Source organism: Mya arenaria, chromosome 6, assembly GCF_026914265.1.
Source record: "Mya arenaria isolate MELC-2E11 chromosome 6, ASM2691426v1".
In the NCBI taxonomy this organism is placed as follows: Eukaryota; Metazoa; Mollusca; class Bivalvia; order Myida; family Myidae; genus Mya; species Mya arenaria.
This window is the reverse complement of record NC_069127.1, coordinates 42,670,158-42,684,536: the sequence shown is the minus strand read 5'-3', so window position 1 is coordinate 42,684,536 and position 14,379 is coordinate 42,670,158. Positions and strand designations below refer to the sequence as shown.

The 14,379-nt window shown below is 34.7% G+C and overlaps 1 protein-coding gene across 5 annotated transcripts in view; it reads right to left on the bottom strand.

Annotated features, from left to right (window-relative positions):
- Window positions 1-14,379, bottom strand: part of LOC128238156 (EF-hand calcium-binding domain-containing protein 6-like) — a 30,508-nt gene that overhangs the window by 11,036 nt on the left and 5,093 nt on the right. For all 5 annotated transcript variants that reach the window (XM_052953755.1, XM_052953757.1, XM_052953758.1 and 2 more), the window contains 18 exons: window positions 11,818-11,948; window positions 11,489-11,555; window positions 10,905-11,041; window positions 10,452-10,570; window positions 9,973-10,094; window positions 9,434-9,582; window positions 8,887-8,997; window positions 8,642-8,762; window positions 7,868-8,038; window positions 6,377-6,451; window positions 5,979-6,139; window positions 5,203-5,370; window positions 3,966-4,137; window positions 2,682-2,942; window positions 1,405-1,640; window positions 1,049-1,145; window positions 695-813; window positions 244-477 (listed from right to left, as the gene is read on the bottom strand). In XM_052953755.1, coding sequence (XP_052809715.1) covers window positions 244-477; window positions 695-813; window positions 1,049-1,145; window positions 1,405-1,640; window positions 2,682-2,942; window positions 3,966-4,137; window positions 5,203-5,370; window positions 5,979-6,139; window positions 6,377-6,451; window positions 7,868-8,038; window positions 8,642-8,762; window positions 8,887-8,997; window positions 9,434-9,582; window positions 9,973-10,094; window positions 10,452-10,570; window positions 10,905-11,041; window positions 11,489-11,555; window positions 11,818-11,948 — 2,651 coding nt within the window. The remainder of the gene's footprint in view (window positions 1-243; window positions 478-694; window positions 814-1,048; window positions 1,146-1,404; window positions 1,641-2,681; window positions 2,943-3,965; window positions 4,138-5,202; window positions 5,371-5,978; window positions 6,140-6,376; window positions 6,452-7,867; window positions 8,039-8,641; window positions 8,763-8,886; window positions 8,998-9,433; window positions 9,583-9,972; window positions 10,095-10,451; window positions 10,571-10,904; window positions 11,042-11,488; window positions 11,556-11,817; window positions 11,949-14,379) is intronic.

Sequence of the window (14,379 nt, the reverse complement as noted above, 5' to 3'; positions counted from 1 at the left end):
ACATATTTCATGCCAACATCTTATAAAATTTTCCATGTTATGGCCAAGGTCTATGTATTCACACGACAATTATGCAGTTGCCCTTCACACCTACTATTACGGGTACAACACCTAGATTACAATATCTTTGATTTTATTCACAGAAAAAACAGATGAATCACTAGGTGTGATCACTGCTGTCAAGTTACATAATGATGGCCTGGTATCTGTATAAAGTTTAAATCAAGTTTGAAGAGAACATACTTGAGAGCCTGTTCCACCTCCTCAACTGTCATAAAGCCAGCGCGATTTGCTTGTATCTGGGTTATTCGCTCGTGTTTACCCTGCTGGGTCTCGTTATGTTCATCCAGGAACTGACGACTTTGGTCAATTATTTGGGTGCTCGGCCCAAACAGGTCACCCGGGGTAAACTCTGATGCTCCAATCTTTTGGAGGAATTCTTCATAGGAGATATAGCCTTGGTTATAGGTATCAAACCTGGAAATTGTATGCAAATGTTATGAATCAAGCTTTTAAAACATATCTTGATAAATTAAATTGAACCTTTGGAATAAGATTTAATTTAGGGTATCCCTTTATAAAAGCTGAGACAAAGGTATTTCAAAAATTACAAAGTTAAAGTTGAACTGTAATAAATTTTTCTTCTAAATTATTTCAATTTTCGGATCTATTTATCACTTCTTATCTTATTTACATTTTCCACAGCTTAGAGAACTGCTCATCATTTACAGGCATGACAAATGTCTGGAGCAGTTGTCGCAGATCACGTCTCTTTAGCGTACCATTGGCCTTTGTCCCGATCTTAATGAATGCCTGAAATTAAGCAGAGGAGAATAAAGATTAAATCACACATTTGATCCAGAGTCTAACATACCGTAATTTCAATATTGCAAAAAAATGATGCCAGTACATTGCTTATGTCAAATATCTGAACAATTTTGACAACTTGAAACCATGTCAGAGTTTTCAGAAACTCTTTGGGAAGCTTGCTCAAAGTTTTAATTTCTATGATTGTATTTGAAGAGTGTTATATGAACAATGTTGTTACGTGAGAGAGATCTTTAAACTGCTGATGTGCCTTCCTCCTAATCATGTCGAAGGCATCTTCTGCCGACATTTCAGGGGTTGGTTGGACTTCATTGAATCTGAAAAACAGTTGGATTTATGGATATTTTATGACTATATGATCTATAGAAGTGAGGTAATTACATACCAATTCAGGTTAAACATGTATAACATCATTCAATTCCTGTCTTATTAAATTTTCAACTACAACTTAACTCAAACATATTATAGATATACATTTCCTGTTAAAGCACTCTTTATCATGTTAAATGTGTTGTATTTAAAACGCCTGTCAACAATTAATGCACCTATGAATATCTTGTTCAACCATCCACTCACCTATGAACTGAATTAAGCCATTTGTGTCCATCTACAGAATCTCGAACTTCAAACCTATCCAAGAACTCGGAGTATGTAATCCGTGTTTTCTTCATTATTCCATGTCTCTTACAGAACTCCTCAAATTGTTCATCAGTCATAAAACACATGAAAGAATCTAGGAGACGGCGGAAACTTTCCTTCGTTAGTTGTCCTGTGTGATTGTCATCAAACTTGTAGAAGGCACCGCGCAAGTTCTGAAATGATAGAGAATTCCATATTAAATGCAAAATGTAGAAGAAAGCTGCTAATTTCGTTTTCATATCAACGGTACATTTTTGGATAGTTTAATTGAGGCATATATGACATACAAATTTTCAAGAATGTTAGTGTCAAATAAATCACTGTGATTAGTTGCTTATCATGTATGCACACAAATAATAAAAACATCTAAGCATTCAAAAATATCATTTAAAGAACTGATTAGATATTTTTTCACTGGGATATCAAAAATTGAATGCTTAAAGGCAAAAATATACCATTCAAACTTGATATTCATATCAAAACAAGAGCTGTCACTGTAAGTAATGAATGACTTCAAAAGCCAGACAGAATAGAATATGCCTACAATCGGGAGGAGCTAACATAAACTGTAAGCATATATTATAGGCCCCATGATGTGCATATATGCAGCATTCCATAATGATTAACCTCTTAGAGTGACTTTAACCTTTAAGGTAAGAAAGATGGTCATACATACGACCGTAGCCTTTACGTGACAAACATCTTTGTGACTTAATTTCAAATTGCCCCAGGCATGAAAAAGGTCATTACCCTAGAGACACAACCAACTTAACTGGATGTGCATATATGTAGCATTTAATTATGATTTAACCTTTAAATTTGACCTCAACCTGCAAGGTAGTGAAAAAGGTCATGCGCTAGACCCATCGACTTTTGTGTGCCAAAAACCTGTGGCATGTTATTATAAAATCTTTGTGCATGAGAAAGTTACAGCAAGGCTATTTCCTATGTGCAATATGCTGCATTCCATAATGATTAACGTCCAAGTGAGACCTGCATGGTAGGGATGTGGGTTTTTCCCACAACAACTGGACTTTGCATGCCTAACAGCCGTGCTAGTTTTTTCTAAAATCATACAGTGCATGGCAAAGTCAAATCACGGGCATAATAAAAATGGATAGAAGGATGGGGTACAAACATTTGGACGCACACACAGACGGACAGTCAATTTTAAGATACCATCATTTGGGAGCATAAAAGTGATAGTGACTTACTGCAAAGTTTTCTCTCAGTTTGCTGGCCAGCTTTTTCTCCACCTGTTCAATGGTCATCCCAAACTCATCCCCACGTATCGGGTTGACACGATGGTTTCCTGATCGCTGTATTTCCTCACCTGGTCCTCCACCCTGGCGTGTGTCGTAGAAATTTGATATGAAGTCGCTATATTGCATCTGGCCTTTCTCGCTGAAGTTCAGCTTCGAAACTAGGATGTTGTACTGTTCATCAGACATCGCGAAGCCAAATGATATCAGCACCTAGGAAAGAAGTCATATGGATCGAGTATTTTCAGGTTAAAACGACAGTTGAAGTTCAGGATACGGTATATCGTAAGACGTTTATAATTTAAAAAAAAATGTTGTACGATTAAAATTATTAAATATTATTTTGAATATAACAATAATTAAACATGCATATAAAAAAGCAAAGTTGGGCACTGTCAAAATATTTTTTGTCAGTTGTATGATAAGGTGTGAAAAACTTGCACTGCCTTAGACCTGTTTAACATACCAATACTACAAACTGATGCGATAATGGTCGTGTTTTTTTCACACTTTTCCACGTTCTTTATTCTTTTCTGTAGGTGTTGACATTTTGAGAACAAATCCGTACAATATAAGGTTTTTGCAAATACTTAACTTTTCATTCTCGACAGGTTATCGTTGACGATATACTGTCAGAAAGAAATCTTACAAATTGTCATAAAAGGTACTTTTCAGTGCCATCAAGAAACAAATTGTCACACTCAGTACTTTTCAGTGCCTATCCTGACATGAAACAAATTAAAATGAAACATATTTTGCATTAACATTGTATGGTTTTAAAGATAACCATCGCCATTTTCACGAAAGAATTTTTTTCGTCACTGTCAACAAACATGGTGGCCGAAATTGACAGATGATTTTGACATTTTTCTATGCGTCCTTTAACCCAAAACAGAGATTAAAAGAATTTCCTCAGATTTTTTTTGCTTGCGTCTAATACTCCCTATCGTCTTATACCTAGTCATTTACGGTACATGTATGCTTTATTCAGTACTTGCATACAAAGTGACGATGAAATGAGGGATAACGTTTGGCACAAGAAATTTAATCTACACCATAGCTAAAATCATGTAATAGTCATTGCTTTTTATTTGAGTAAGTAGAATTTCCATCTTTCCTTCTCCCATTCTTCTGATTTCAAAAATTGTGTTCTTTTTTAGCTTTCGCTGTTTAAAGCTGTCAGTGGCTTATCTTAACCATAAATTGGCTTAATCTGAATAAATCCACCAAGCTCACCTGTCTGAAATCTCTTTTTGACACAGTTCCTTTGCCCCTCCTATCATAAGCAGTGAAGGCGTGTCTAAATTCCTGGCTGTGTTGAGCGATTCGGTCCTTCAGTCGAGTAATCACTTCTTCTGCCGTCATCTCGCTGGTTCGAACATGAGATAACACTGCTATCTTCGCGTTCCTGAATATGATGGTTAAAACAATAAAGACATCCACGTAATTAGATGTTAAACTGTTCTGAACACCCATCATAGGCAAACCAATTGCGATATCAATTTTAATGTAAAAGGTGCAAAACTTTGTAATAAAATAAAAATAAATCTGATAATCATCATACCTTTTAACAATTAAAGTAAACCAGCTGAATTTTAATGAGAAAGGGGCATAACTCTAATGTTGATGAGGTGACTTACCTCATGATCCAACTTGACCAAGACATAATGCCAAAAACACTGTCACCAAGTTTTATAGTTATTGGATAATAAATGCTTATTAAGTTATTTTCTGCACGAGATATAAACCGTCTTTTTTGTTAGGTTAAAGGGGTTAGCTCTGGAGTTAATGAGTTAACTTTACCATTGAAATTTGCTCAGATATTACATCCAAAAATATTGTCACCAAGTTTCATCATCATTGGATAAATAAAGGTCTACCTAACACATAAACCTACTGTTTTAAAACTTAGAAGAGACATAACTCTAGAGTAACTGAGGTGATTTGACACACAATCAAAATTGACCAAGACAAAATACCCTCAAAAACTGTCACCAAGTTATAACATGATTCGATTATTAATACTCAATTTATTGTCTGTATAGGACTTTGCTGACATGGCCAAAACTGCAAGCAACACCATAAAAAGTAATGCCTATTTGTCCCATTTTCAGGCAATATAATATTAACCTTGTCTTGAACTTTAAGTAAAAAAAGTACACACAAAACAGATGATGTGCTGATCAGTTTTCCTAAAATTGCAAAAAGGGGCATCACTTTACAATTACTATAGTCAAAGTTATGGTCATTGTACACATTCATGTGCATATTTACACTCAGCCATCATTTGTACCAAATATCATGTGAATATCTTCAAGTTGAATGATTTTGAGTTATTGTCAAATTTAGGAGCAGTCCACTGCCAATGTGATTTATGAGAATACTTTGACTTTTTGTTTTTGTTTGATTCTTCTAAAAGAAATTCAGGCAAGCTAATAAAGAAGAGCAACATTAATTCTTCCTCCTAACCAACCTGTAGTTAAGGTCATCCTGCCTGCGTCGTTCCCTGTCATGACTGCCGTCGAAGATCTGTGTGCTGAGTCCATTCAGATCCCCAGGCCTCACATCCACCTTAAGTTTCTCCAAGAACTGCACGTAATTCACCTTGCTCTCTGTGCGGTCTTCACACCGAGATATCATACTGCATAACAAAATCAATCATTAATCAATTCACGTTTTAAACGATATTTATATAAAGACAACAATTGTATAGTCTGAGTGTTTTTTAAAATTGGCAATCTCAAATAACGATATCATTGATTTGGAAACAAAGTGGATAGGTATGACTCAACTAGTTTGAAATTGCAAGTTATCTTAAAAGTATTCTTTAACTTTTAAAAATCAGTGAAATTATTGATCATATGTTCTTCAAATGTTCACAAATGATGTCATAATTCATAATAGTGCTGTATTTGATGATATGCTAAAATATTTAAATAAAACAAATACAGCTGAAACAGTTATCTAAAGTTAAACATATTGTCAACGCAAAATATGACACAGGGAGTGTGTCTCAGATGAGTGGCAGTAGCTGGACTTTTAATCACCCGAGAAAGTTGAAATTCTTAATGCCTAGTACTTTATAATTTCCTATCTGAAATTTCATTGGCTGAAAATATTGATTGTATTATACAGCATTATGAAAGTCACATAGCGAAATAAACAAAATGGAGGACATATAACTCAAGGTGCTGATTGGCTGAGCTGGGACTGTTTGAGTATGAATTCAGTAAGGACATCATTGCCTACCTCTGCAGATGTTCATCAGACACTGGCAGGACATAGTTATCAAGGACTTTCTTCAGGTTTCTGTGACTGATATGTCCATCATTCTTGTAATCGTAGTCAAGGAGCGCACTCGACACATTCTTCCAGTACTCTGTAATCTTCTCCTTCAATATCTCTTCAATCTGGGCAAATAAAAAACAGTTTTGAAACAAAATTAACATGATATGTTTATCATAGACTTAAGTACATAGCAACTGACAAAATGTTTTGTAATCCAAAATAGAAAGACAAAAAAAATTCAGTCGTGAAACATTAACTATGGAGAGCTAAACTGCTGTTTTCACACTGGTCAGAGTATTGAATAATTACTAGTGTCAAAACCTGTTTTTCAGTGTAAAATAGTGGTTAATCTATCTCACCGTTTCCCAAGCCATTATAGCCGGCTTTGTGTGTTCATTCACTTTGTGCACTGAGTTCAGCCACTTGTGCCCCTCCTGAAACCAAACAAACATCAAAGTTACTAATATGCATAAACATGCTATCGCTATATACGTTTGATAAAATAAGCACCGCTTATCATGATTATTTTATAAGATACTATCATGTTTGTGATCTTTCAATAGGCAAATAGGTTCATTTTTTTTTATCAATTTTAGAAAACTTGTTCACAAACTATGCATTTAAGTGATATCCTTTATATCAAGTGATGCAAATTAATAATCATGAAAGGGTGTCTTTACTATAACTTGTGACAATATTGATCAGTTACATGCACCTGGGATTATAACACCAACGCTTGTCTGTTGATGTGTTATTTTAGTTAAAACTAGGGGCATAACTCAACAATCAAATTTGCCAGAGTTATTAGCCTTTCTTCAAACATGCATTTTGAGTTATGGCCAAAGCTGACAACAATACCAACCACCAAAACACTAAGGCTACCAAAATTTCTTGACTTATTTTTCTTTGTCAACAAGAGCACGGCAAGTAGATATCAATGCTCCTTCAGTTTACTCAATAAATCAAGGGGCATAACTTGACTAAAGCCAGTGTTATGGGATTTGCTACAACATATGCTTTTCACTGGTATCATGCACACATGGTGATTTCTACGGAAAAAATCTTGAAAAATATATCATTTAGTTTAGGTCAAAGGTCATACAAAAATTGCACAAACTTCAGTTACTTAGTAATACCTTGAATATATCCTTAGAAAAACAAACAAGCGATAATAATATATTCTTTAATATTAAGAATTGTAGTATTTCATTCAGATTGGTTTGCACACGGCTTATCTCTCCAGTTTAATTCAGGCACTCGATCTTTCCTTCTGTCAAAGTTTTTGAAAAGACGTAGATATCTGATACAAGGTGCAAATATGCGCATATTGAGAATTTGGGAACAAGGCAAGGTGATACAGTCATCAAATACAATAGCTATTTTACCTTGGAACCAACATATCTATATAGTACAAATAAATTTTTTATAAAAATAGTTTTTATTATTTGCCTAATAATTAGTTATGTATTTGCGAGAAAGGAAGTTTTACAACAGCAACTACAGATTGCTATTCCACTAGTTGAATTTAACTGAGACTACACTCTTATTGGATTTTAACCTCATGTGATCTCACAAGATCTTTTCCATTTAACATCATGTCAAAATGGCTTCAATCTTACTTCAACCCTGCCTTTGTCCAATTGTTTAATAGACTGGTTGACACTTAATAACAGATAATTTGATATACTGCTTAATGACCTCTGACTTCAAGTTCTAGGTTTAATCCCAAGCAGTGCCACATTCTTATCATTACCATAATATTGGACTGCGACTCTAATATTCTTCTGTTGACAGTTAATTTCATGCTCATGAAAATTTGAATTACCGCAAATTATTATGACCAATCTTACCGGTCCATCAGTTTCTTCAAACAGCTCGAGGAACTTCTGGTAGGAGATGTTGTTGGTATGATGCGGGTCAATCTTCTCCATCAGCTGCTTAAACTGGCTGTCTTGGAGGCGAATGTGAAACTTCTCAAGGATGTTACGTAGCTCTGATCGTGATACACGACCCTTACGGTTCTGTAGTATGAGAAATATTAGGTACATGTAATTAATATGCTACCACAGGCATGATGGTTAATCCTATCCTGCTCAAAAAAGAAACAGAACAATTGACCTTGTCAAATATGGAAAGCATGGATTATTGTTACTACGTGCCATACAAAATCCTTAAGGTTCGGAGGTATGGAAACAAGGTTTATGGTACGTAGCGTCAAGTTTGAATTACCCTTTACAGTACACTTATATGAAAACATGTTGATGTAGGTCTGAGCATGATACATAACATTAATGGTTCTCAAGTATGGGATTAATGGACTATAGTTACACAGCTCAATGTGTGAGATGCAACATAATTACATGGCTCTAATGGGAATATGGTGAATGGTTATTGGTGCAGTTCTGGAACATGGGAAACACAGCAAGTCTTAGCACCAAACAAGATACAAGAAACTTTCTATTACGGAAATTATGATTCGTTGGAAGCAGCTCATGGCCATTGACAGATATTTATCTGATGTATAGGGTGTGTTTGTTTAGCTGTACAAGAAAAATCTACTGAAACCATTATAATTATGAATATTTCACAACATCTGTTATGTCATAATTTGTTGGAAAACTTACCACATCAAACTCTAGGAATGCCTGTTTGATGGACCGGTAGTTAGACTGTACATGCTTGTATAGGAGCTTCCAGATTTCATCAACCGCAACCGTCTGTATACCCTCCTTCACTGGGAAAAACCTGTACAAAACAGAGAAAGATGTTGACAGAATTGATATCATACGGTACAAGCTTACGGCAATTTCTGGACTTTTTTTCTATAAAAATCAAACTTAATTTAAATGCTTTATCACAAATGCCTTACTTGTGGTTTGGCCTGATGGGAAGAGTCTGGCCATTGCCGACCATAACCGGGTCTTGGAATTTCTCCAGGAGGTTCTCCCAGTCAACCCGACCAGTCGCATGCACTCCACACCTGGAAAGGCAGTTGTTATAATGATACCATGCAATGGGCATGATGGGATGTATTTGTATATTTCAATCTATTACAAAACAGTAGTTGTTATACCATGTGGTAAGAGAATCAGCATCTTTTAAGAGGAAACACCCTACAGTCCTCATTGAACATCAGAGACATCACAGTAATGCCAATGTCAGTTGAAATATCTAAAAAATGCATGTCAACGCAGTGGCTGAAGTAAGCACAAGTTTACAATCAAGCCATAAATAAATTTAGTGAAATTCCCGCTAGTTGGTCCTATTTCACAATAAGCAGAAGAACAAGTTGAGTTGATTGAAACTGCCCAGTAAATCAGCTTATAATAAGCAAACCATATATAAAGATGATATATCTGCAATAAAAGGACAAAAACAAAACAACAAGTAATATTCCGGACAACATCAACACTCACTTGTCCATGAGCTGAGAAAACAGTTGTTTGGACATGGGCAGAGTGAATTGTGTCAGGATGGACAGAAGGTCGTCCACGGAGATGAAACCATCTAGGCGCGTGTCAAATGACATAAACGCTTTCTTCAGGGTCAGGTAATTGTCACGCATCTGGAAAATGTGAGTATGGTAGCATATTCAATATTCATTAAAATTAAAATGTCCCCCATCTTTATTTAACATGGAAAAGTCAATTCAAATCGTTTTTCACCATATTTTAATATTATGAATGATCACTCAGTTATTTTTACTTGTAAGACAGTTATCTGACTTTTATTTAAAAAATAAAATCATAGTAATGGCTTAGTTTGACTCTTAACAAATAAATATATCACATAGTATTGATTATTGTTACCAACATAACATGTTTAACATTTTCATTTAAAAAACATTAATTCATTACTTAAAGGTAAACAGGAAATATGTGACCATGTAATTGCTAAGAAAACTCTATGTATTATCTTAAACAGCAGATGCCAAAAAGTATTGGCAAGCACCTACCCGTTTCCTGAACTCGATCTCTATCTCACGGAAGCTCATGGACTTGAGCATGTGTTCGTCCTCCTGTCTCTGTTTGTAGTTACGCAGGTGTGGGTGGGGCGTGTTCTGCTGCCAGTTTAGGGCTGCATTGGGGAAGAATATAGTTTGAACAAGCTTCATAAAGATAATGATCATATCAATAAGCTTATTGCTTCATTGCTCGAATAGCTTATCACCACTGTCTTCAATAAGATAATAACAAACATGAATAGAATGCCAACGTTCAAGGCACTTTTCTCTTTTATTAAAGGGGCATAACTCAACAGTTATTAAAGCATTTTTTGTTACTCTGTAACAAGTGTAAAAATCAATCAAGTCACCAGTGAAAATATTGAATGCCTTTTTAGTTATGGCCAAAAGTTCAGATTAAGAAAGACTCTGTTTCCACAGACGACAACTGTACTTTGACTAGGCTTTAAAAAACTAACATGTTTTCTTACCTGCCACAGTGCCGTCCTGCTGGGGCTTGGCTCGGTTGTTGACGGAAACACCAAGTCTGGCCAGGAAGTCCTTGTAGTTCACCATTCCTGAGTGATGGAAGTCGTAACGCTGCCATAACCTGCAACACGTGATATATATTTTTGCCCGTTTTTCATTCAAACGGTGTTTGTTTTCCTTCAATCCATACTAGTTCGACTTCCCTGTACATAACGTAACTTTGACCTTGGACAATTACATAAATTTTGTATTTTAATAGCCTATCTTAATGCTAAAGTCATTTAAGTTAAGAAAAAAATCAAATTAAATGCATTTAAAAGAAAAACACACGAAAAAAAACATTCAAGAAGAATTAATTACAATCTATGAAAATTTCCCTGGTTAAATCAAAATCCCCTGGGAAGCCTTGCAGAAAAATGGCATGTACAAAAATGTATCAGTATTCTCTGACTTACTTATCGTACTGCTGGTCTGAGAGTTTAAAGCAGTAGTTTTCAATGACACGCCTCATCTCATGTCGTTGGATACGACCATCTCTGTTGTAGTCAAACAGCTGTAAGGCCTTCACTACAGATTTCAGGTTAACTTCAATCTAGAATGAAAAAAGATGCTTCATAATTGTCATGTTGATTGAAATAATTAAAAATTCGATGTTTTTGTATGGAGATATATCAGTGTATGAAAACATTTTGTCAGACTGCACTGTTAGTGAAGTCCAAATGACTTAAAGATTATCTAAGCATTGACAAAACATTTTCAAACACAGGTTACCACAATGTTTATATTTACAGTTAAATCTCATTATTTGCAGAAAAACTATTACAATGCTGAAAACAAATGTTAGTACCTGTATGAATTCTGCCTTTTGAACAACGGCTGATTGGTCAATGACTTCACTTGTTTCAGCAAAAGAAAACTAATAACAGCAATACAACAGCTCTGTTTTCTTTGAACATTAAAAATAAATAAAAATAATCTCCATGACACACAACTATTTGATCTCCAAGTCTTTATGCCTTTAAAGAATTTGAGCCCTCACCTTTTCTTTCAGCAACTTTTCAATCATATCCACATTGATCTCCTTTGGTGTAGGTGGGCAAGGAAATCTGTGAACGAAATTGAAGGAAATTTACATGATTTATTTAGGTACTAGCTTTATGTTAATTCAAGTTAGAATGTGAAGACATCTACATGCTGTAGCTGATTTAAAAAGCCTTTAATTCTGCTTCCTGGATAGAAACTGATCCTCCTTTTTGAGAGGCTAATGTCAGGTCATAACATGACAAGTAAATGACACTTAATATAATGACACTGACAACACTAGCGAAAAAGACACCAGCAAACAACAAACAAGCTAAAATCGCCCACCTTGGCACTCCATTTGTCCACTTGTCGATAGATGACCGTCGTCCCGAGGGATTGCCAGCATTGGTCTGAGAGTGACCAAACTTGCTGAGAAAGTCAGTGTACTTCACCGTCCCATTAGGGTTTTTCTCCACCTGCAAATATGGAAAAATACCAACAATGCTATGATGACCTTCACCTTGAGTAGCCATGGGTATAACTGTAGACTGTTTTTAATTTGCAAGAATTTTCATATCTTTTAACCATTTCTGAAACTATGAGTTAGCTTTTGCAATATTTAACTTACATTTTACATAAAATATTACAATAGGGATTTCATTCTAGTATTTTATCATTTATTGTGGTCTCAAATGTGGTATCGTGAATATTCGCAAATATAAATCCCTTGCAAAATTCAAGCAATCTAGAGTTCATTATATTACAATCTATGTTGGCCTTCACCTTGCTGGTGACCTACAAGGAAATTTTACTTTCACTAACTGTTGTGGGAAAATGGTGATTATTCACGGTTATTTCATATTGGCTCTGTATGAATATATAAAATTTCATTTTTCTGTAACAAATGGAATCTTTTTCAGTATCAGGTTCTTAAATATTATCGTAATTGATGATATCAAAGAATTTATATGTCCAATTTATAGCTGAAAATTATTAAATTTTGTGGATATTCATAGCTGACTTCACTTTTCAATGAATATTTGTAACTAAAAAATAATATTGCATATATGTTACAAGAAATGTTCGTTAAATAAAAAGTAAAACAAATGAAAAATGAAATGTGGCTTTTTAACTAAAGCAAGATTTACTAGACAAAATACATGAGTGTATAACATAACAGTTATGATCCAGTACATGTACAATTTTACTGATTATAAATTAATGACCAACATTAAGCAGCCTTGAAGTTCCAGTTACAAAGACGTTTACTGGGAATGGATTATATAATGGTATTGAAAGATTTAACTAACAAATAAACAATCTAGTATATCAAACTACTTATTAATACATCTTAATATCAATTTTACTAGCTAATCTGTTTAATAACGGTTGTTAGTTCACTTATACATGTATCTCTGGTAGTTGAAAGATACATAATGATATAGTAAATAACCAGTATTTTCCAGGAATGATATAAATTAATTTCTACTCAACAAAAAAAAAGGCTGACTCTATTTTAAAACTATCTCTAAAATTATTTTCAAGTATTAAGAACAATACATAATTTCATGACGTGAATTTCCCTTTTTGAACACACGCAGTAAAAATGATCTTATAAGATATTCATGGTAATATGACATATGAATATGATAAGAGGATCCCTTCTCATCTTCAATAACAAAACTTATATGACAAAATCATTAATTTTCAGCCCAAATTTGCTCATTCCCAATCTCAAAAAATACATTTCTCATAAAAATTGCCCTTAATTTCTCAATTTTTTAATGTCTGTACAACTAGTACAAATATATATATATTTAAACTTAATCTTAGGCTTTTAAAATGAAAGCAAACACCAATAGCTTAAAGCTTGCTTTGTTCCCTGTAATCCTTACCGAGGTGCTGGGTAAATTCACTATTTGAGGCATTTTGTCATTATTTTGAGAATTCTATGGACCCTGGCCCGATTCAGAAAAGCCCACTCGTATTAATTGGTTTGCAAAACACTACTTGTACGGGTATGTGTACGTGTTGGCTAGTTTTGTGCACAGCGTCGTCCAGGTATGTGTACATTATACAAATTAAGAATGACATGTGCCATAGCAGGAGAGAAACGATTTACATGAATATCAGCAAGCCTACAAGTACAAGTTTAGAGTGAAATTTCACAAACACCTACTAAACCAAACCGCAACTTTTACATGTATGTGTAACCACACATACGAATACTGCCACGTCCTGTTTCACAACCTGCTTTAATTATCATGAAAAGGCGAGAATTGACTATCATTGCAGTATTTCTGCTTCATACCTACAATTTGCATGCACTCTTGATAAAGTGGAAATGAAACTTATCCAAGAACACCGCAAGGGGATGCCAATGCTCATCCATTTTTCTGTTTGCCAAGGGGGAAAATTAGACAAATGTTTAAGCCAGAGTTATGAACCTTGCATGAACAAATTGTCAATGGCAATAGCAGTACTAGGTATTTTCACGTGGATATCATATGGGCAATGGTCAAAGTTAAAGCTTTCCGCAAGCCTTTCAACAAGGCAATCAAGGACACCAATGCTATAACATTTTTTGTTTCTTTGAAAATCACAGAGGAGCTAATAATCTAGAGGTACATTCAGGTACAGTACTCATGCAATGCATGCAGAATATATAACAAATCTACGAATATAATAGCGGCCATCTTATCCACAAGCGTATCGTACCATCACTCTCTCAAATTGATATTTCTGAGAAGTAATTAAATGTTTTTTCAAAAGAAACAATAGTTTGATAAGTCAGTTATGATAAAGTTTATTGGGTTTTGCCAGCAAAGTGTTCAATTCGTTCTCCACTGAAATTTCTTACAATATTTTGTTGTAGGCTCGTTGATAAGATGACCTCATAGTTCTGGT